This window comes from Panthera tigris, chromosome E2 (genome assembly GCF_018350195.1).
Source record: "Panthera tigris isolate Pti1 chromosome E2, P.tigris_Pti1_mat1.1, whole genome shotgun sequence".
Taxonomy (NCBI): Eukaryota; Metazoa; Chordata; class Mammalia; order Carnivora; family Felidae; genus Panthera; species Panthera tigris.
In genome coordinates, this window is record NC_056674.1 from 17,777,037 (window position 1) to 17,799,359 (window position 22,323).

General features: G+C 55.6%; 2 protein-coding genes across 4 annotated transcripts; both read right to left on the reverse strand.

The window, feature by feature from the left end:
• Nucleotides 1-1,508: 1,508 nt before the first annotated feature.
• Nucleotides 1,509-11,141, reverse strand: APLP1 (amyloid beta precursor like protein 1). Of its 3 annotated transcripts, none has more exons than XM_042968956.1 (17): nucleotides 10,903-11,141; nucleotides 9,868-10,011; nucleotides 8,986-9,118; nucleotides 8,663-8,775; nucleotides 8,298-8,431; nucleotides 8,004-8,188; nucleotides 7,417-7,547; nucleotides 6,967-7,041; nucleotides 5,944-6,102; nucleotides 5,738-5,866; nucleotides 4,273-4,372; nucleotides 3,193-3,300; nucleotides 2,908-2,931; nucleotides 2,648-2,718; nucleotides 2,352-2,414; nucleotides 2,077-2,220; nucleotides 1,509-1,958 (listed from the first exon to the last, which is right to left on the reverse strand). In XM_042968956.1, exons 1-17 carry the CDS (start codon nucleotides 11,047-11,049, stop codon nucleotides 1,860-1,862), a joined length of 1,959 nt encoding a protein of 652 aa, XP_042824890.1. In that variant the 5' UTR covers nucleotides 11,050-11,141; the 3' UTR covers nucleotides 1,509-1,859. The 3 variants fall into 3 exon arrangements, with proteins under 3 accessions (XP_042824890.1, XP_042824889.1, XP_042824891.1); XM_042968955.1 differs by having other exon boundaries at nucleotides 2,908-2,934; XM_042968957.1 differs by lacking the exons at nucleotides 9,868-10,011; nucleotides 10,903-11,141 and adding an exon at nucleotides 9,591-9,818 and having other exon boundaries at nucleotides 2,908-2,934.
• Nucleotides 11,142-12,256: 1,115 nt separating this feature from the next.
• Nucleotides 12,257-20,444, reverse strand: KIRREL2 (kirre like nephrin family adhesion molecule 2). The gene is given in 16 exon segments (XM_015544159.2): nucleotides 12,257-13,172; nucleotides 14,335-14,400; nucleotides 14,748-14,851; nucleotides 15,143-15,247; nucleotides 15,744-15,963; nucleotides 16,128-16,228; nucleotides 16,535-16,667; nucleotides 16,759-16,886; nucleotides 17,146-17,294; nucleotides 17,408-17,513; nucleotides 18,034-18,184; nucleotides 18,578-18,738; nucleotides 18,898-19,047; nucleotides 19,590-19,739; nucleotides 19,935-20,396; nucleotides 20,399-20,444. Coding segments are annotated over 16 exon segments (2,568 nt in total). The 3' UTR covers nucleotides 12,257-12,836.
• Nucleotides 20,445-22,323: the final 1,879 nt, after the last annotated feature.

Sequence of the window (22,323 nt, forward strand, 5' to 3'; positions counted from 1 at the left end):
GGCATTGTATCCAACTTGCATCATGTAGGCATCTCCCTCACAATGTCTACTAGGTCTGTATTTAATATACATGGCCTGTATTTACATGCATATATTGTAAGAGACATTGTGAGCTCAAAGGCCCTCGGGAAAATTAGAAACAGATGCTCCCAGGCGCCTGGGTGGCTTCGTCGGTTAAGTGTCCAACATGATCTCACGGTTGGTGGGTTCGAGACCCTTGTTGGGCTCTGCACTGGCAGTGTGGAGCCTGCTTAGGATTCTCTCCTTCTCTCTCTCTCCCCCTCTCTCTGCCCCTTCCTGACTCATGCTTTCTCTCTCTCTCTCTCAAAATAAACGTTAAAAAGAAAGAGAGAGAGAAAGAAAGAAATAGATGCTCCCTCCCTAGGCCATATGTCAGAAAATTGTGTGCTGCCATTAGAACATGGCATATTACTGCCACCTGCTGGGAAGTTGTGGTAAAAATGCAAATCCATAGTGAATGGTATGACTTGGAGTTTTGCAGTGTACAACTTGAACAGCCTCAAATTACCAGACAGCTGGTTAGCAAAATGGCCAAGAGTATGGGTGCTGGGGTGAGGTTGCCTGGGTTGAATCTCTAGCTCTGACCATTCCTATATAGTGACCGTGGGCATGTGATATGACTTCTTATATCCATTTCTTAATCTATAAATGGGAATGAATAATCATAATACCTCCTTTATGGGATCGAAGTAATGATTAAGTGTGTCAGTGTATGTAAAAAGCTCTCAGAGCAGGGGTGCCTGGCTGGCTCAGTCGGTAGAGCACACGATTCTTGAGCTCAGAGTAGTTGGCTCAAACCACACATTGGGCATGGGGCCTACTTAAAAAAAAAAAAAAGCTCTTGGAGCCGTACTCAGCACAGAGGGAGTGCTATATGAGTATTTGCTGCCACACTGTTTTAAAATTTATTTAACAAATACTTGTGAAGTGGTTGTGAAATGGCAGGCACATTTCTAAGTCTCCACAAATATCAACCCTCTTAATCCCCGTAACAACCCTTTTGGGACAGGTAACAGCATATGTAGAGGGTTAACTCCAATGTCACAAAATGGGGCACATGAAGGTTTAAATTCCAATAGGTGCTTGCAGACATCACATACCCCTCCCTAGGACATAACTGGATTTCCACATATCAGGGGGATTCCTATTGCCTCCCAAAGAAGTGATGAAGGCTTGTGAATGGGAAGAGAGTTTCAAGATCCTCATTCTCTCCTTAGGCTCGAAGGTTGGGGGTGGAGGCTGTGTGTGACTGAGAGTGAGGGTGAACAGAAGGCAGGAGAAACTGCTAGAAACAGCTTCCTCGGAGTCTACCCTGGGGTTCAGCAAATACAGGTCTAGAAGTAACACACCGTTTGGCACCACGGAAAGCTTCTGATCGGGCAGAGGGAGCCTTCCAAGTCTTTGGGCCCCGCCCTTCCTAAAGGCCCCGCCCAGAGACCAGAGCTATGATTACACACTGATTCCCCCCCAAGAGACGCAGGATGGCCTGGTGGGGAAAAGGACTTTATTGGGACGTTAGTGGGGATCACATGGGAGGGTGAATTCTAGGGAACAACAGACACTGGGACCAAGCTGGTGGTCACCTTAAGGAACAATAAATTAACTTACAAAATAAATTAAAGTGAGGAGGTCCCAAGCAGGGAGGCAGCTGGGAATACCTGGGGATTTCTTGGGGATGGAATTTGGAATTGGAAAGGGGAAATAAGAATTTCCAGTCCCCTCACAAAGAGTGTGAAATGAACAATTTTGAGACCCCTCCCCCAGGCTGGGAGTTGGGGTTCTGGGGCTCCAGGAAGAGGGAAGCTCTGGGCTCAGCCAAAGGGGTGAAGGGGGCTGGTTCAGGGTCGTTCCTCCAGGAAGCGGTAGGTGGGGTTCTCATAGCCATGACGCTGCAGTTCACGCAGCTGCTGCTCCTCCAGGGTCAGCATAGGGTCCACCTGCATTTGGGGCGGGGAGGAACAGAGGGGCATAGAGACCTGACCGCAGATCTCACAGCGCCCCTGTGCCCAGGCTCTGGAACTCCTTCCCCATATACCATGTCTTTGTGCCTCTCACCTCCACCACTCCATGGCTGATAGCCCCATAGGGCTTCTTCCTGCGCAAGAGCAGGAGGGAGAGGACGATCAGGGAGCCCCCACCTGCTCCCATGATCAGCAGTCCGGACACGGCCTCTCGGGACACACCTGTCCCAGCTGGTGCCTGCATGGAGAGGACATGGGGCAGGGGCCATCTGTGAGGCTCACCAGGGCCCTGTGTGGCTTTGGGAGTCACAGCCTAGCCACTGCCTTCTGACCTCTCCCCCTAGGTACCCAGAATAGTCCTCCTCTTACCAGCTCATCTCTCTGAATCTCCGCTGAGTGGAAAGGAAAACCCCTTGGAACAGATACATTCACCTGGGGGAGCAGGAGGTGTCAGGGACTCAGGAGTCTGGGCACCAGCCTCCTCCTCCCCTGGGCCCCAGTAGGGCATCCCCAGCCTTCTTCTTCCTTAGGACCCCAAAGTCCTTGTCCTCAATCCCTTATTCCCTCAGGCCAAAGGATCCAACCCCCTAACACCCTCCTCCTTCAGACCGAGGAGTCCAGGACCCCTCTCCCATCCACCCTCAACATCCACAGGTCTCACTTACCTTTCGCTCATACTGCTCCAGGGGGGACATCTTCTCTTTCCCAGAGGATGCAGCGTCTTGTTCTGCGGACCCTAACCCCCAAGTCCTATCTCATTACTGAGAGTTGAGAATGGTGCTACCCCTGCCTGAGGAGGCGGTCAGAAGGGGCACCGGACTTTACCCCAGCAGGTCGGGAGTTCCCAATGTATGGACCCTTTTCCATTCGGGGCTCAGGGACTAGTGGGATTTGGTGGCTGGGGTCTATTCTGGGAGATACTCACCTTTCGGAAGGGCCACGGGGGTGTCTGCTGGCAGCCAGAAGAAGCAAGACAGGTGGAACAGTGAAGAAAGGAGGGCATCATGGAGGAAAAGGGTGGAGACACACCCTCCCAGCCAAGGCAGGAGGATCAAGGATCCTACAGAGGCTTCCACAACCTTAGACATCCGTTCCTATCCTCTCCCATTCACTGTGGTGGCTAAGATACCCCCAGAATTTAAGGGATTAGGATTGAGGTTGGGTGCCTATCCCCCAAAGTCTAGGGTTATCTACATTTGGGTGAACTCACCATCCTTGGAATCCAGAGGCTGCAGCCCACCCTTGTCCTCACTGCTGCCCCCTGGGGCGGGGGCTTCCAATTCATTGGGACCCAGGTGCTCAGAGTGGAGAAGTTCCTCTGAGGGGAACATGCAGAAAGGGGGTCGACATCACGATCCCCATAGGGATGCCACAAAACAAAACCAGGTGAATAAATGGCACCCTAATACTAGAGTGATTGGGGGTAGCCGTAAGTATGATCTGGGGAAATTGGGGAGCTAGATGAAGGCACCCCTGGCAGGGAGGATGGAGGTTGAAGTTTCAAGAGAATGGCCTCTTTTTTAAAAATGTTTATTTATTTATTTTGAGAGAGAGAGAGAAAGAGCATGAGTGGGGGAGGCATATATAGAGAGAGAAGGAGAGAGAGTGAGAATCCCAGCAGGCTCCACACTGTCAGTGCAGGGCCTGATGCAGGGCTTGATCCCAGGAACTGTGAGATCGTGACCTGAGCTGAAATCAAGGTCAGGCACTTAACTGACTGAGTCACCCAGGCACCCCAAGACTGGCCTCTTTAAAGAGCAGGGATAGGTGTGGGACATCCAGTAGGAAGTCACAATAGATCTGGGGGCTTTGGGAGATCACACTTTTTGGTGCTCACGCTCTCATGTAGGCCTCCTCCCTTTGAATCTGGACTGAGTTTGTCACTTGCTTTAATCAACAGAAGGTGGGCCCCTGCCTTAAGAAGACTTGGCAGCTTTCACTTTCATGCTTTGGGGAGCGTGAACCACTGTGTAGGAAGTCCAGGTATCCTGCTGAGAGACCATGCAGAGGGGCTCCATGGATAAGAGACCCTGAGCTGACATGGAGAGGAAGAGAGGCCTGTTGGTGCCAGAGTCCCATCCCTTAACTGATCTGCTAGCCAAGGGTAGCCACACACCGACCAGATGGCAGAATCAGGAGCAAAGAAAATAGTTGTCTTTAAAGCCACTATGTTCTGGAGTTTGTTACATAGGAATAAATAACTGAAACGGTGGAGGGGGGAAGAAAAGTTTGGGGGTCAATATCTGCCTTCACAGATCAGGAATGGGAACCAGGGGTCACAGGCACTCACGGATCTGGGGCCGCAACTCCTGAGCCAGGCGGGGGTTCTGGTCCAGCAACCCCAGGCTCTGATTCATCCTTTCCTCAATTACTTGAAGGTGGGTCTGCACCTGTGGGGAGGTGAGGATGAACGATGAACTGGCAGTTCTCTAGCCTACTGCCTAGAGATGGGGAAACTGAGGCAGAGTGCAGAAGGAAGGTCAATAGGGTCCAACGAAAAATAGCATACACAATGGACAGGAAGTAGGGCACAAGAGCCAGTAATTGGGCCAGAGGAGGAAGGAAACTGGAGGCGAAGCAGAATAAAAAGAAAAGGAAAAGGTGTATAGGAGACAGGAAGTGAAAGGCTTGGAAAAGGAAGGAAGGCAAAAAGAAAGGGAGTAGTCACGAGGAAAAATGCACAAGAGACAATGTACGTATAAGATACCAGGGATATGGCATAGAAGATAGGAAGTGGAGGAAGTGGGTAGGAGGAGCAGAAAGTAGGGTCTGAGGAACAGAAAGTAAGGTTTCAGGGATTATAGAGAAGGAAATGGGATTAGACAGTCATATACAAATGACGTCTTTCTTTTCTTCTTTTTTGTTTAAATTTTTAAAAATTTTTTATGTTTATATTTTGAGAGAGAGACAGAGACAGAGCACAAGTTGGGGGAGGGCAGAGAGAGAGGGAAACACAGAATCTGAAGCAGGCTCCAGGCTCTGAGCTGTCAGCACAGAGTCCAACATGGGGTTCAAATTCACGAGCTGTGAGATCATGACCTGAGCCGAAGTCACTCAGCTGACTGAGCACCCAAGGCGCCCCCTGTTTAATGTTTTTTATTTATTTATTTTTGAGAGACCATAAGCAGGGGAGGGGCAGAGAGAGAGAGAGAGAGAGAGAGAGAGAGAGAGAATCTGAAGAAGGCTCCAGGCTCTGAGCTGTCAGCACAGAGCCTGACGCAGGGCTCAAACTCACGAACCGTGAGATCATGATCTGAGCTGAAGTCGGACGCTTAACCAACTGAGCCACCCAGGAGCCCCAGAAATGATGTCTTTCAAGGGCAAGACATGGAGTTCAAGAGCACAGAATGGAGTATTCATGGACAGGAAGAGAACATCGAAGAACTAGGAATTGGGATCTGAGGGCACAGGATAGGGGTTGCATGGAAAATAAGTAGTGTTTGGGAGGAAGGAGAGTTGAGGGACAGGAACAGGGTTCAAGGCGTTGGAGGAAAATTCTGGGAAAGGAAGTAGGAATCAAAGGGACAAGAAGGGGGTCAAAGGCAAGGAGCTAGGGTGGGGGTAAAGGGCAACATTCCAGGGTCAGGAAGTAGGGATCCAAGGGGCTGGAAAGGGTCCCAAGACTGAGGCGTGGGGGCAAGCTCGCCGGGATAGGTAGAGGTCCAAGGGACAGAAAGAGGGTCTGAGGGGTGGGGCCCTGGAGACTGGGGTCTGAGGGACAACAGGGTATTTGGGAGGCAGGAGCATCTGAGCACCTGGAAGCGCATCTGCTGGGCCTTCTCAGGATCCACGGCAGCCACGTGCTGGTAGTGCCTCAGCGTGTGCCTTCGTTCCTTCTGCTCTGCACGCAGGTAACGCCGCAGGGCCAGCAGGACGCGCTCTGCCTGTGGAAGGGACAAAGGCTGCCTAGGCCTGCCCCAGACCTTTTCACCCACCGCCCCTGCCCCCACGGCTCCCACACCTGAGGCGGATCTCCCTGCAGTGCTGCCAGGAAACCTTCCAAGGCTGCCCGGCGCTGGTCGTTGATAAGGGCGATGACTCGGGTGGCGTGGGTCTCCACCAGGCGCTGTCGCTCACCAGACACCTGCTCCTCCAGGGTCTGCAGAATAGACTGGAAGTGCTGGCAAGGGGGTGAGCACAGGGCCAGGAGAGGTGAAGATAGGTGAAAGTCCAGGTCAACACTCTGGAAAGGCAGTCTGTAGGGCCATGTGGTGGAGGGTGGTGCGGTGGGTCTAGGCACGAGTAGAATTGACTCCAGGGTGGGACCAGATCACAGGATGTGGACTGGAAGGAGTGGGGATACAGGGCCAGGCAGAGTGCAGGCAGGACCAGGCCAACTGGGAGCTGATCTGAGGATGTAAACTCTACCGGGTGGGAACAATCTAGGAACTGAGGCAGCTCATGTTCTGGTGAAATATTTTCCAAGTATTATAGGAAAGGTAAGGCTGTAGGCCTGGGCGGGGCCTACTGGAGATGGCTGTGCCTAAATAGGACCTAGAGGGGTGGAGCAAAGATCAGGAATGGGGCTAACCTAAGGGGAGGGGGTGGGGCCTCTAGAGGTGATCAGTGAGTCATGAGGCTGGGCCTACTGAGGAGGGACTGAGAGTGAAAGTGAGATTAGAGGGGTGGGACCAGAGTCAGGGGATGGGCCTAATAGGAATGTGAATGAATCAAGGATGCTGAGAAGGACCAGGATGCATCTTGCTGGGACTCAGTTTGGGAGATGACCACAGAGCCTGCCCTGAGAGGTAAGGATCAAGTGAGGATCAAGGCAAAACAAGGCCAGTCTGAAGAGGAGAGAAAAGCCAGGTCAGACATAGGCCAAGAGGAGTGGAGCCAAATGGAGGGAGGGGGCCAGGAGAGACCAATATAAGTAGGAAGGGGTGGGACAGGATGAGCCAAGACCAGGCCTGGACCCAACTGAGACCAGGTGTGTCCTAGGTATCGGACAGGCAAAAGTAGGACCCGCCAGAGGGTGTCCTACCTCGTTCAGGGCCTGTCTGTCAGCTTTCGGCAGGTTCTTGGACTGGTTGTCTGCCATGGCCCATTCACGCATCACCTAGGGGCAAGAGGAACTTCAGGATCCTCGAATCTACCCTGCTCCACCCAGTGAGTCCCCCAATCCCTCTTCAAGACTTTGGAGGCTCCAGATCCTATAAGTCCTACTTGCTCTTGACTTCACAAGAGGTAAGGCTCCGAAGGAATGTAAGTGGAAGAATGCAGTTCACCAGAGTTTCCATAGAATCTGCTGGCATCTCAGTGGGATTCTAGGTGGGTCAGGGATCCCTGGTCATCCCAGAGGTGGTGTTGAGGATTAGGGGTTGGATGGGGGCTTGGGGAGTCTTTGGAGGTAGTCTCAATGTGCCTCTGAGGAAATTCCTGGTATTCAGGGAGTTCCGTGTTGTGGGAAATCCTGAGGCCCCAGTATCATCACCTCATTAATCTGGCGCATCCTACGTTCCTCCAGGTCCATCTTGGCTCTCAGGAATCCCTCATGCTCGCTGATTTCTCCAGGCATGCCAAAGTACACATCCACACCATCTGTGGGCCTTGCGGTGGTGGTCACTGCAAGGCCAGGAACCGGTGAATCAGTCTGAAGCCCATCTTCAGGTTACCCTCCCTTCTTGGAGAACTACATTTCCTAGAGCACACTGGAGACCACCATGTGTCTACTTAACCATAGGTGGTGCAGGGCATCATGAGAGATATAGTTCTGAACTGGGCATGTTCTTGCAAAGCTTAGAAATCTACACCATCCTTCAAGCTTCCCCAGAATAATCCTTAGGAACTACCAGATGGCTCCTCCACTTTCAGGTACCCCCAAGCCACCCTCACCCTTTGCATTCTGCACAGGACAGCCCTTCCGCCTCTTCTTTACCCGGTGTTACTCCCATCCCTTCCATTCCCCCCAGTTGGGTCTCTCCCCAACAGGTCCCTCCCAAAGATGCCTCTACACCAAGGCTCCCTCAAATCATCCTCCCTCCAGGATAGAGGGAACTAAGAGTTCAGAGACAGTCTCACCTTTGCTGAACCCTGCAGGGCTATGGGAGCTTGAGGGTGGGACTCTTTCCTCCTCTTCTTCCTCTTCAGCCCGTGGGGGCTCCACGAAGTAATCGTCTACTGGCTGTAGGAAGGATTCCTCTTCTTCCTCGTCCTCACCCCCCTCTACTCTGCCCCCTAGGGGCCAGGACCGGGTGGAGGGGTCACTGAGGGAACAGAAGACTTGAGGCAGTGAGAATACGACCCAGGCCCCCAGGCTTCCATCTCCTGCTTCAGGAGCCTTGGGATGGGCGTGGAGGGTTCCTTCCCACTCACCCAACTGCTGTCCCAGATGGATCAGGGGTGACTGGAGGGGGGCAGCACACATACTCCACACCTCGGAACCGATCCGTGCCACAGGGCAAAAGCATGCCCGAGCCATGCAGGATGAGGCCCTGGGAACGGCAGGCCTGCGGGAAGAGTAGGCCCAGATGCCAGGATTGTGGGCTAGGGGAGGGTAGAGAGGGAGCCTGGATGCCTGGGTCTTGGGGGCTGATGGGACTGGGGGCCTGGATTCCTGATTCTGTCCCAGTGGGAAGAGGGGGCTGAGGCCCAGAGTCAGGTTTGGGGAGGGGGGGTGGGTTGTTAGGGGACTGGATTCCTGGGTTGGGGACTGAGAATGGATGGGCCAGGGTCCTGACCTCCTGTGCCTCCTGATGCCTCCGAGTTGAACTCTCACACTGGTCCATGCGCTCCTGATGCAAGAACCGGCAGCCTTCAGGCACCAGCAGGGCCTCGCTCACGAATTCACCTGCTGGAGAGTGGGGGCACCAGAGTGAGACCCTCCCACAGACACTAGCTCTACCCTCTTCAGAATCCAGACATTTTATCCTCAGAGGTTTCTCTGCCCCACTCTGGACCCAGGCATGCGTCCAGCTTCCTAATATGAGCCTGAGACCGGGGCTCAGAATCTCACCCCAGGGAAACCCCCACTTCTGTTCCCTGCCCCCAGCCTGGGACTCACGCAGGCATTGGAAAGGCACAACCTGGTGGTGGGGGTGAGCACAGCGGCCACCTCGAGAGCCCCCACACCAGCGCTCCATGGGGATGGCCTGTGTCGCCTGTTCCACACGTGCAATCTGCAGCTCCGGGTACATCTGGGGGCAGCGGGTGAGAGTGATCAGCCCACAGCCTCGCCCCCTGCCAGCTGTGCTTCTCCACTGGCCATGTCCCTTTACAAGGCTCTAGTGATCTCCCTAGGTTCTGCTTCTCCGTAGACTCGGTAGCTAAGCCAGCCAGCTCCTTGGCCACGCCCCCAGTAGCTCTCCCTCAGAAGCCCCGCCATCTGCCCAGAAACTCAATCCCCGTAAACCTGTCTCTCTTCTGGTCACCTCTGTCCCCTCCTCCAATAGGTTCCGCCCTCCTTTTAGGCCTCACCGTTTTCTCTGTTTGGCCCCTCAGTAAGCATCCCTTCTCTTTGTATTAGAACTGGCTTTTCCTAGCTACACCTCCCAGCTTTCCACTCTCGCATTGGGCTCCACTCTCTTGCAGGTCCAAAAGGTCTTTTTTCTTAGCCCCGCCTCTCCTTTGACCACGCCCACCTGTGCCCCTACTCCTTAAGGTACCTACCACAGATTGCTAAACTGTCTCTTCACTGGATACAGTTCTTAGCTGACCCTCTTTGCACAGTTCTCCTTTCCTGCCCTAGTTTCTCAAAAACAGGTCCTGCCCTATCCTAAATTCGCCTCTTTCTCAGCCACGCCCCCTAGCTTCCCCTGACTACTTAGATCTCTCATTCTCCCTGGACCATGCCTTTTGCACGACTAGCTTCTTTCTTTTGGGCTATCCGGACAGTCTCGGAACCGTTTTCCTGCGGACCACGCCCCTCCCAGCAGGTCCCGCCCACCTGTCTGCAGTATTCCAGCACCCGTTGCGGATCGCGGAGACAGCGTCGTGAGCGCTGTTGGTCTGGTTCCCAGCGGCCGGTGCGCAGGTCCCGGTGAAGAGTTAGGTGCCCACATAGTCCAGCCACCTGGGCCGACCCTGGAGCCTGAGGGTCGGGTCAGAGGGGTCAGAGAGGGCCCAGGGACGCTGGCACGTGTGTCCCCCAGACCTTTGCTCCTTAGGACCCGGAGGTTCAGAACCCCAGCACCAGCCCCTCCACCAAGTGCCGCGCACTCGCCTCCTAAGAGGTACTGTTCCCCGGGAAACAGCTCCCACTGGGCGGGGGCGCCACAGCTCTCCCGTTGCTATGGCGACCCAGGTCCCCCGAGAGGCTCGCGGCCTTGTTGCCGCGGAGACAGGCTCCGCCCCCACCCCGGCGCAGCCGCACTGGAGCCCGAAGGGGTTAAAACTGAATCGCGGGGGAGGAGGCCAGAACCCAGGCGTTCTGGCCCCTCCTCCCACCATCCCTAGCTCAGGGTCCTATTCTCCGGTGCAAAGACGACAAGGCCTGGCTTCAGGGCCCTGCAGGCCTGGACACCAGGTCCTTTGAGGGATGGAAAGCTACATCCTGGGTCGGGGGTCGGTGTCTGAAGACCTAGACTCTTCGGTTCTGGGAGGCTGAGGGGGCCCTCAAATATGTCCAGAGGATGCAAGGGGCCAAGATTCTTGGATCCAGGTGTCTTACTGTCTGGTGGGTCCTGTCTGGTTGGGGCTGACTCACCTAGGTCGAGAGGGTCTGAGGGGGCTGGGCTTTTGGGACCACGGCTCTGGAAAAGCCAGTTCCTAAGCTAACGGCGGGAGGCAGCTGGGAGGACAGAAGATGGGGGAACTGGGACCTGAACCCCTGGGTTCATGAATGCCTAGTGCCATTAGGGGCGTATGGGGGCCTACCACTTGGCCGGAAAGACTGCGCTTTCTGCCCTGGACGCGTCCGCGTCCGGGCCCAAGGCCCGGTCCCGCCCCTTCCCCCATCCCCCAGGACCCGGCCGGGCCTCACCTCGGCCGCGCCGGGGCTCCCACCGGCCAGGCTCCCGACGGCGAGCTGCGCGCGCAGAAGCAGCAGCAATAGTGGCAGCAACAGCGGCAGCGGCGGCGGGCCCGGGTGGCGGCCCAGACCGCGAGCGGCAGGGCTAGTGGGCCCCATGTCCCGGCCCTCGCGCCCTCACGTCCCCTGCACTCCGGCCCGGCCCGGCCCGGCCCCAGCGGTGACAGGAGCTCCCAGCGCCACCGCCGCCGCCGCCGCCTCCTCCCGCCGCCCCCGGGCTGCGCCGGCGCCGCCAGCCCCGCCCCACGCCGGCCCCGCCTTCCTAGCCAGGACAATAGCGTGGCAGCTCTGCGCAGACTGGAGCAGCTCGGGAACCCCGGGTGGGAGCCGGCGCCAGGCCCCCGCCTCCTAGAGATTCCAGGAGTCCCACCCCATGCAAGGGCCTAGCCGGCAGTCTGGGTCATAGGCTCCGCCGTTTTGAGCCCTTTCTCAGGACCCTCACCCCCAGCTTTCTCTTCCCTCGGACCCAGACACTCAAAATCAGCCTCTTTCTCTTCCAGGCATGCCAACATTGAAGACCTCCACCGTCCCCCGATAGATTTGTCTCTTGAGGTCCCAGGAATACAGGCTCTGAAATTTCCCTAATCAAGGATGCAGCAGTTGAGATCCAGTCCCCTTCTTCCTCAGATCCAGGAATCTGGACTGCAGGCCCTTTCTTTTTCAGGACCAGAGAACAAGCCCCCACCCTTTCTCCCTAGGACCTGGGCTCTTGGCCTTCTGCTCTGCTTTCCAAGGATCCCAGGTGTCTGGACCTTTAATTCCTAGCTCAAGGATGCATAAAACCAAAGCCCGTAGGTCCTTTCTTTAAGGATGACCTGAGTCAGGTACCCAGCACCTCAGGACAAGGGCCTCAACCCTATCCTTGCTTTAAGGACCATGGCATTTCTATTTTCTCACCCCTAGCCTCTCCCACCCTGCCTACTCTTCAGGGCTCACTGCTTTGTCTCCTTAAATAACTGTAGAATTCTGTTTTCCGCAAGCCAACTGGGGCAACACTATCATGTATGTGCATCTGTACATGTGTGTTTGTGTAGATGTATGTTAAAAGAGCCCGGAGTGCTAAATGGGTAGCAAAAGGGTGGGAGGTGGCTCAAGGTTTTGTTCCTACAGCCACTTCATCACCTAGGGTAGAGAATAGGGTAGAGGAAGGGTCTTAGGGCTGATTTAATGGACCCCTTCCTTGATGGAGGGTAATAATGCCAGGAGGATCTCCAAGACGCATTCACTCATTGACTTTTTTTTTTTATTATTAAACATAAATATTCTCATTCCAAGATTCCACCCCACCCACCCCACACTACTCTCCTCTCCCCATGATGGTTCTCACCCTATCCTCATTCCTTGGATTCAGTTCATCCAGGGCCCTTAAGGAGGTTGAAAGGAATCGAGATGGTGGCCATGTGGGGTTCCCAGAGAGTAATTAGCCATCTTGGCTGCACTTGAATTGGCCAAGCAAAGGGTCCCTCAGGGAGAACCAGGACAGGGCCTGGTCTGGCCTCCATCTTAACCTACGTTGCCTTTTTCTCAGTATAGGTGGTCATCTTGAAATCTCTTCTTTCCACACCTAGAAACAATTTCCATCCCTGCCTTCCATCCCATCACCCCCTGCCCCCGTCCGTCTACAAAGAGCCCATCTGCCATCTTGAATCTCTTTTACACAGGGGAATAGTCGGTCATAGTGGCCATCTTGCTCCCACTTGGGGACCTCAGTCCCCTTTGACTGAGCTGACTGTACACCAGTAATCCAGACAACTGTAATGATCTTTCTCTCCCATCAGTGTTCAATTTTGGAGGAGTAAGGTCACCATCTTGTTCTGGTTCCTCAGAAATCAGGACAATCCATTACGGCAAGTTGAAGATCCCAGGACTCTTCACTTGGAGAGGTGTCACACATGAGTTTGGAGACGTGGGTGGCTGGGTGTGGGGAAGGCAGCGTATGGGAAGGGTGGAGTCCTGGGGGTCAGATCTGGGGGTCCAACGGATGTAGGTTTGATGTAGCTGGTAAAAGCTCGAGGATGGGGTGTGGTGAGATAACCTGCCCGAGCTCTATACAGTCTGCAGGGTGGGACCATGCCTAGGTGTGGGTTGAAGTCATAGAAGGTAGGGGTCCCTGGAGGTCCAAGGGGGGAGGGGGGCGGCAAGAAGAGGCCGCCTCCAGGGCCTTCACCAAGGCTCAGGCTCACACTGACTCCTCGGACCTTGTAGTAACCATTGGTTGGGTCCTGAGGGACAAATGGGATTTGTTAATGTATGTGAGGATATAAGATGGGGTGAGGGTCACTAATGGAGAGGCACACTTAGAGCCAGACCTAGAGAGAGACAAAAAGACAGAAGCAAGAGCAAACAGAGACCCAGAGTCAGAGAGATAGACGTACAGACTGATAGGAAGACAAATCGGGACAGGAAAACAGAGACAAGAGATAAAAGGACAGATGGAAATGGGCAGAGAAAGGCAGCAACAGAGGAGTATAGGTTTGCTGAGGGCTGGTGGTTTGGAAGGAGATGCAGTGGGAACAGAGCGGTTGAGACCAAGACATTCATTCATTCATCTGCCCACCGGCCCCAAGGCTTTGATTCTGTGTCATGTCTTATGCTGCTGCTGGACATGTCTATCAAGGGGAGAGACTGGGCCCTGCCTATATGGAGATCCCAGGCCAAAGAGGAAATGGCAAATCACCAGAGTCCAGGGGGGTCAGGGTAGTGATGAGGGAAATACAGGCAGAGTGAGAAGGCTTGATGGGGAAGCACAAACAGGATTTCAGGGCTGGGATGGGAATCCAGGAAAGAGTGGTCCTAGTTGTGGCAGGTAGAACACAGACAGAATGATCAGGGCTGTGAGTAGGGAAGCACGGACTTTCTAGAACAAGAAATGTGTGAGCTGAGACCAGAGGAATGAAGGGCAGAATTAGGTAGTATGGGAAGGAAAGTGGTGTTTCAGGCCAATAGAATAGCATGTGCTAGGTACAGAGGGGACAGAGAAGGGCTCTGGGCTAGGGACTGAGGTCAGTGGAGGCCAAGAGAGGGGACTTCAAAGGAAGGGCCGGTCTGGGGAGAAGTGAGGCCAGTGCGGGAGCTGGTAGGTAGGAAGGGGCCTGGCAGAGGCATCCAGGAGACCTGAGGCAGGACTGTGATGGGAAAGCACAGGCAGAGTGAGCCCTGATGTGGGGCTCCGAGAGGGAGGCCAAGGCTGGGACACATTTGTGGGCATTATCAGCAGCTGTGCAAACAGGACCTGGAGGTGGGTGAAGTGGCCCAGGAGGCAGGAGGAAAGTGTGGAGGGGGCTGGGTCCTAGCTCTGGGGGCAAGAGAGTGAAAAAGGAGGGGACCAAGCAGGGAGAGAGCTGGAGACTCAGTGAAAGGAAACCATCCCTTCCCAACACTTACCTTGGGCTCCAGAGCCCCTTCCTCATCCAGAACCAGGTCACTGTGATCCGTGTGCACGATGGGGCCCTGGGATAGGGTGCTTAGTGAGAGGGGGCACTCAGAGGATCCTCCTGGTCCAGCGCCAGACCCTGACAACCCTCAGTTGGACAGTGGAGGCCAGGCAGGAGGGACCAAGAGCACCTGGAGCTGGGGTCTAGATTCAAGACAACAAAGGGCCCTGGGGACGTATTTGGTCTAGGGGATAACTGGGTCAGGAGCATATTTGGACTTGGGGGACACGTTAGCCCGGGATTACTTATTAGGATGTGGACCGCCTTTGAGTTTGGGGGCTCAGTGGGGACTGGGAGAACAGTTGGGACTGGGTTACTAGTTGTTCTAGAGGCTGAGTCTTGTCTGGGGACCCTGCATCCTACCCGGTCCTCGCCACTGCCGGTCTCCTCCTCTTCAGGGCCTCTTGAACTGGAGCCATCACTGCTGCCTGGGATTCGTACCAGGTTCTTTTGCTTGGAGAAAGAGGCTGAGGCCAGGGACAGTGGGAGGCAGAGATAAGTGATGGGGCAGGGTCATGGTTTGCAGAGACCAATGAACAGGAAGAGAGAGGGCTGGGTTGGGTCAGGAGGCTGGGAACCAATGAGAACCTGCAAGGGGGAGGAGTGTGACCCTGAGGAGAAGGACTTAGGGCTTGAGGGAGGAACCAGGGTCTGAAGGTGAGTCTGAGGCCAGAGAGGTGAGACTGGGGCGGGTCTCAGCCAGGTCAGTGTGGGGAGGGGGCTGGGGGATGGTGCTGAGGTGGGGCTCAGTCACTGACCCTTGCCATGGCGCCAGCAGCAGAGGGCCACCCCAATGATGACCATAAGAAGAGTCACGGCTGCAGCAGCCACTGCAGCCACAATCCGCACTGTGGGCAGCAAGTCTACAGGAGGGAGAGGGGATGTTCTGAGGAGGGTAAGCATGAGACCCAGGAAGAACTGGGGAACAGGGACTCAGGACTTGCTTGCGCTGGCGTCTCTGGATTCAAAAAGTCCCCAAGTTTGGGGATACCCAAGTTTGTAGGTCCCTTAGCTTGAGGTCCCTTAGGCTTACAGGCTCATGAATTTGAGGTTCCACAAGTTTAAACTCCCTGGCTCTAGGGAGTCCTAGAGTTTGAAGGGTTTTTAAGTTTACCATTCCCCATATTTGGAACTTCCTTTCTTTGGGGCACCTAAGTGTGAGGGGGGGGGGGTCTCTCAGTTTAGAATTCCGTATTTGAAGGAATTTACTGTTTTGAGGGTCTCGGGGTTCAAGGGACTCATAGTTTTGAGGCTTTCAAGATTTGAGGGTGTCTGCATTTGGAGGTCTTTGATTTAGAGACTGTGGCGTGTGGGGGTTTGGGATCCTCAGATTTGGAGGCTTCAGGCCCAGGATCTCACCTCTACGCCCCAGGCTGACCCGGGCGCCTCCCTCGCCCAACCGGTTCCTGGCACTGCAGTTGAAACCCCTGCTGAAGTCCGATTCCTGGGTCCCCGAAATGTGTAGCACAGAGATCAGGGCTGGGCCCTGGCCCCCGCGGCCCTCCGGGGCTGGGAATGTCTCCACCAGGAACCGACCCTGAGACCCCGCCGCCAGAAAGCCCTCATCCCAAGACCAGACCTGGGGGCACACACAAAAAGGAGGTCATTAAGGAGACTGGAGAAAGAAGGAAGGGCAGGCAAGGTGTCGAAAAGTTAGAGGTGGTCATAGCAGTTTTGGGGGTCTGGTTTGGGAGGACAGGGATAACAACTGGGCTGGTCATGAGAGCGGGGACATTCCCTTACCACAGCATCTGGGGCCGGAGATGCAAAGACTAGACATTGCAGGCGGGCGGGGCCCCTCAGGAAGGCGGGCGCAGAATGCAGGGCGGTCACAATCGGGGGAGCTGTTTTGGAGATTGTGGACCAGTCATATAGAGGCCCTGCCCTCAGAAACGTCAGTTCTCAATAAGGCGGGGCCAGGTCTCGGCACACTTCACGAAAGCCAATCAACCAGGCCACGCCCCTCAACAAACCCCGAATCCCTCAGAGGCTCGCCTTCGCGTGGTCTGGCTCCCAGCCCCAGGCCCCGCCGTCCAAAAAGCTCTCCCTCTCAAGGGCACGCCCACCCCCGTTTAGGGCTGGCCCCCTCTGCCCACTCTGTGTCCCGTCCCAGGCTCTGCCAGGTCTTCTAGGAAGCGCCACTTTCTCACCGTTCACAGTCAACCTAGCCTCCGCAGCGCCGCCCCCCAGGCCAGAGAGCCCCGGCTCAGCTCTGCACACGTAGTCGCCTGCATCCTCGGGCCCCACCGACGGAAGACGCAGCGTGGGCCCAGAGCCCAGCACCTGGGAGAGGGTAGGGGCATCAGGGGCAGGACCTTGAGAGGAAGTTCTGTCCACCGCCAGCCACAGCCACAGGCTTTAGATCGGGTCTCACCTGCGCGTCCCCGCTGCGGGTCCAAGTTACCCGTGGGAGCGGGTTCCCGCGCCAGGCACAGCTGAAGGAAGCGTCTCCCCCTACGTCTACAGACATGGGCTCCGGCCTTGCCTGCAGAATCGGCCCGACTGGAGGAGAGGAGAGGAGAGGAGAGGAGAGGAGAGGAGAGGAGAGGAGGTGTCACATGGTCGGGGAAGGATGCAACTTCAGACCCAGGATCGGCTACTCAGAAACGACATCTTCCCGCCCCTGCTCCCCGTGGCGTTGACCCAGCACAGCCAATCCCTGCCTACATCCTTTTCCCTCCCACCTTCTCCCGCAGCCAGTCGCAGCCACGCCCCCCAACTGCCCCACTTTGGCCACACCCAGGGCCCCTCCCCCGCTCACACTGCACGTCCAGCGCTGTGCTGCGGTTGGCGCTACCCACTGCGTTGCTGACCTCGCAGGACACTGGCTCAATCAGGAATGAGGCGTCTGCCACAACCTCCAACATTGGTCCGCGGGCCCCGAGCACGGGGGAACCTCCTTTTGCCCACCTGCAGAGGCAGTGAGGCTGCTCATGTTGTCCCTGCTCCCCTGGCACTCCCGCGCACGTCCCAACCCTAGTCCTCCCTAAACCCTGCTCTGGGCTGAGGAGAGGCGACCTCACCTATAGCCTGTGACAGGAGGTTGGGCTGTTGCTTGGCACAGGAAAGTGACCTTCTCTCCCTCCAGCACACTCTGTGGTTCTGCAGACAGAGTCACCACTGGGGGATCTGTGGAGGTAGGTCAATGGTTAGCGGTGGGCAAGGACCTGGAACACCTCCATGGAGCATCTGAGTCCAGTGCCCAGCCTCTCCACCCCAGGAGTCTGGGTCCCCACTCTCCTCTTCCTTTTTTTTTTTTTTTTTTTTAATGTTTATTTTTGAGAGAGAGAGAGAGAGAGAGAGATCGCGCGGGCGCGAGCATGGGGGGGGAGGGGCAGAGAGAGAGGGAGACACAGAATCTGAAACAGGCTCCAGGCTCCGAGCTGTCAGCACAGAGCCCGACGCGGGGCTCGAACTCACAGACCATGAGATCATGACCGGAGCCGAAGTTGGAATTTCAACTGACTGAGCCACCCAGGCGCCCCTCTCCTCTTCCTTTTGAGCTAAGAAGTCCAAGACTCCAGGTCCCAATTTCCCCAGGGTCCCAGGTCCACAGCCTCCTCTTTCCTCAAACCTTGGAGTCCAGACCTCAGGCCTCTCTTTTCCCAAGGGCCTGCAGCCTGGAGGGTCAATTTTTAACTGCACTCACACTGCAGGCTTAGTGTGATAGCTGTATCCTTCCCTGAGGGCAGGGCCTGGCTCCGGGCCCGGCAGACCAAGGTGGCTCCGTCATCAGCGCTGGAAGGAGTCAAGGATAAGATGCTCTCCACCGACCTAGTGGTTCCTTCCTTCAGCAGGGTCTGGAGGTTATGAATAATAATAATGATTTCATCTTCTTGCTATATTGTGTTTACTATGTATCAGGCACTTCAAAGTATTTTATTTAATCCTCACAATTACCCTATGAAGTGAATATTATTGTCCCTATTGTACAGATAAGGAAACTTGAGGGACAGAGAGGTTAAGTTACCTGAACTCAAGATCAATCAACTAGCAAGTGATTTGATCAACTAGCAAGGATTTGAACCCGAGATGTCTGGCTCTGGAATCCTTACCCTTAATCACATACTAAGGGTCCTAACCCTTGAACTTCCTTCCTCCCATGCCCTTTTCTCCTCTGGATAAGCCTGTGGTCTGAGCAGACCCCAGATTTCCCTGAATGGGCAAGAGCTGCACAGGGATTTCGACCTGACCTGGTGGAAGGTGGTCCCATCCAGACGGATCCCATCTCGGAACCACAGCAGCTCAGGGATGGGGCGGGCATCCCCACGGCTCCGACAGGTCAGATTTGCAGGAACTCCAGCAACCAGAGACACAAAGGGGCCTCCCAGTACCTGGGGGGCTTCTGGGGGTACTGTGGGGTGGATTGGAGTCAGAGCTGGACCCTGGGCCCAGAGACCCCAATCTTCCCAGCTCTAACTAACCACCCCTCTGGGCTCCTCGGACTCTGACACTCAGCTAAGCACTGGCTGTCCCCCTGGGCTTCCCAGGTACAAGTGGATTGAGTCCTCACCCAGCACATGCAGTTGGGCTGGCCGAGAGCGGAGGCCTGCTTGTGTAGCCTGACATTCATATGATGCTTGATCCTCTAGCTCCACGGGCCTAATGTAAAGGTCGTGCTGGCCACTGGCTGCGTTCCCTGATATCCAGTACCGGGACCACCCTGAAGTTAAGGAAGAGGCAGTCACACCATGATTCTGAGTTCCTGGCCTCAGTCTCCTTTCCCAGGCACCCCACACCAGAAAGACACCAAAAAGTGGGTGCTGAGCCAGAGAGACTAACCCTCTCGCATCCAGAGTCATGGCAAACTTGGGGGTGAAAACGTCAGAAAAAAGAAAACAATTGCTATAAAAATCAGATTAGTACTACGTCTGGGGTGAGGAGAGGGCTATGGTAGGAGAGGGAATAAGAAAGGCTTCTGAGGAGCTGACAAGGGTCATGAGTAGTAGTTACAGGAGTGTCTACTTTATTTGGCAAATCTTCCTTTTGTGTTTTATATGCCTTCCTACATTTATGTAGTATTTTATAATACAAACAAAAATCTTCTACCCTCTAAAGAAGCTAAAACTTCAGTTCTCCCAGATGTTTATCTGAGCCCATCAATTTCCTAAATTTGAAAACATTAAAATAGAGACTTCAGATAGGGCGCAAGCTCAGCACCCCCACCTGGAGCCAACCCCTCCTGAGTAGAGAGAACAGTCTCACCTGGTAGGTCCCTTTCACCCCCTAGAGCCAGCCCGTCCTTGGTCCACTGAACCAGCCCCCAGTATTCGCCCAGGGCACAGGGCAGCCGGGCCTCAGCCCCCAGCAGTGCTACCAGGTCATCCGGTTGTTGCAGGAAATGGGGCGACGGGCCTAGGAGAATTGGGGGAAGGGAGTAAGGTTGAGTTTAGGAACGATCTTAGCTCCCTCATTCGGGACCCAGGAGCCTAGGCTCCCGAAGTTCTCGTCCGGCAGATCTAGGAGTCTGAACCCCCAGTTCCATCCACCCCAGTAAAGAGGCAGCTGGCAAACAATCCTCCCCCCAAATTCATCCGTCCCTAGAGGTACCTGCATGCCCTCTGAGGCAGAAGAGGAGAACGAGGAGGGCGGAGACCAGCATCCCCGTCGTGTGTCCCCCAAGATTCCGCAGACTTGCTGCACGGGCTTTCCTGCTAACTTCTTCCTCAATAGCACACCTCTCACAACCCTGGTGGGAGCTCCCTTCGCGCCCGACTCTTCGCCCCAGGCTAGAGGCCACCCCGTTTCTGGCCTGGAGTTCCCCCAGTCTGCCCAGCTGCAGGCTCCAACACTCTGAAACACAGGCGGGTTCCGCGCCCTCTGTCTCTGAGAGACCGGGGAGGGCCCGATCCCACTCGCCCCGCCCCCTTGGAGACCCGCCCTTTCCCATTGAGGAACTCGCGCGGCAGAGACTTGGATGAATGGGGGCAACCAGGGCGGGGTTTCCCCGCGGGCGGGCGCCCCAGCCAAATTGGGGTCTGGGAGCCAGAACACCTGGGTCGAAGAAGGGCGTCCCGGCTGAGTTGGACACCTGCACCCAGCCAGGCTTGTGGGGGACATGGCGGGGGGAGAGAGTGGAAGAAACTTGCTCAGCCCAGGTCCTCGGAGGGACGGCGCTGAGTGGAAACGAAGCTATAAACGGGAGCCTCTGGGGCCTCGCTAGTTTCCGCGCCCTGGGGAGGCGGGGCCCGGGCCCCGCCTGGGCCTGAGGGTCAAGAAGAGGACACCGGGGTGCCTGGGGCAACCGGGACCCCCGAGAAGAGGAGGGGGTCCAGCTCTTCTCGCTTCAAAACCCCTCTTAAAAAGGGGTTGAACCCCTTTTGCTGCAACCCATAGCACGTCCAAGGATCCAGGAATCCAGGCCCCCAGCATCCCCCCCCTTCCCGAGACCCCGCAGTCCCGGCTCAGCCCCTCGTCCCCGCTGTGGTTGCTGGGCGACGGCTGGGAGGCGGCGGTGCCCGAGCTGGGGCAGGCGGGGAGGCTGGGAACCGCGCAGCTGGTCCTGACGGCCGCCTGCCGCCCAGCTGGGGCGTTCCCACGCTTCTGGCCGGCCGGTGCGCTGCGCAGCTGGCCCGGCAGGTGGGCGGGACCCCGAGCCAATCGAGTGCGACCTGGAGGGGGCTGGGACCCTGGGTCTGACATTCCTGAGCCTGTAGTGACTGGGGGCCCACACTCAGGTTCTCTCTCGTTCCTGAGCTCAGATTCTGACGTCCTCACATGGCAGGCGTTTGGACTCTAGGATTCTAAGACTGGGCGAACAGACCTCTGTTGACTGACAAGTTAATGGCCTGAACTGCCAGTTTCTGAGGAGCTGGAGACTCAGCTAGGTCCCCTGCCTGCAGCATGGTGCAGTTGGGAGAGGATGATAGGGGGTCAGAAAATCTGGTCTTAAGTCTTAGAGTCAGTGGATTAACCACCAATCTCTCCCACCCCCACGCAGGCCCAGGAGGATTTGAAAATCACAGACGGTGAACATCTGCCCTAAGTCCTGTGTGTGCGTTGAGGGGGGAGGGTTGGAGGCCTCAACTCCTAGGACCTTGGGGAGAAGCTTCAGGACTCCTGAGTCTGAGAGACTTCTAGGTCTGGCGGCCTGAACTGGCTTCCTTCTGGGGACTCCAGTGACTGCATTTTGACAGGATGAGCTTGGAGCCAGGACTCCTGAGTCTTGGGAGGAAGTCAGGTAGTAAGGCTGTTTTTCCAGACACCTGACATCGCTTCCCCTTCCTAGCTCTCTTGGGCCACAGGCATGGAAAGATGGAGAGCCTGAGGTCCCAGGAGCATCCAGAGAAGGAAAACAGCCAAAGTGGAGGGTGGAAGGTTTGTGCTAATTAAAGGTCCCAGCAACTGACAGCTTTACACCCTGGCCCTGAGGGACACCATCTGGTGAGAGGGCCCTAAGACAGAACCTCCAGTTCTGCATCTAGTCTGTGCCCCGGGAGGCATGGGGGGGCAGTTGGGAGAGGGAATGTGGGGGAGGGCAAGGGGTCAGTAATGGGAGGGAAGCAGAACGACTAGAGCGAACATGAAGTATGGAGCTGTGGGGGCTCAGGCCAGATGCCTCATCTTGTTCCTGGAGGAAGACCAGAGGAGGGAGTCATGGCGATAGGAGTGGGGGGAGGAAACGGGCCGTTCCAATTCCTGCAGGAGATAAGCAGGCAGAAGAAGCTTATCCCATGTGAGTGTGTGTGTGTGCGCACACTGGGATGGGGAGGGCAGGCCAAGCAGCATATGGTTATAAAATTCAAAGATGTGAGAAACAGGAGGACTCAGAGATGGAGAAACAAGTAAAAGAAAGAGGTATAATCAGATATTGACTGAGAACAAATATTTAGTGAGTTTCTGGTGCGTGTGAGAGACAGAACACTGGGGGGAGAGTGGGGGATAGAGATGAGAACAAAGAAAGACAGAAAAACAGAGACATGTAGAGGCATAAAGAGAG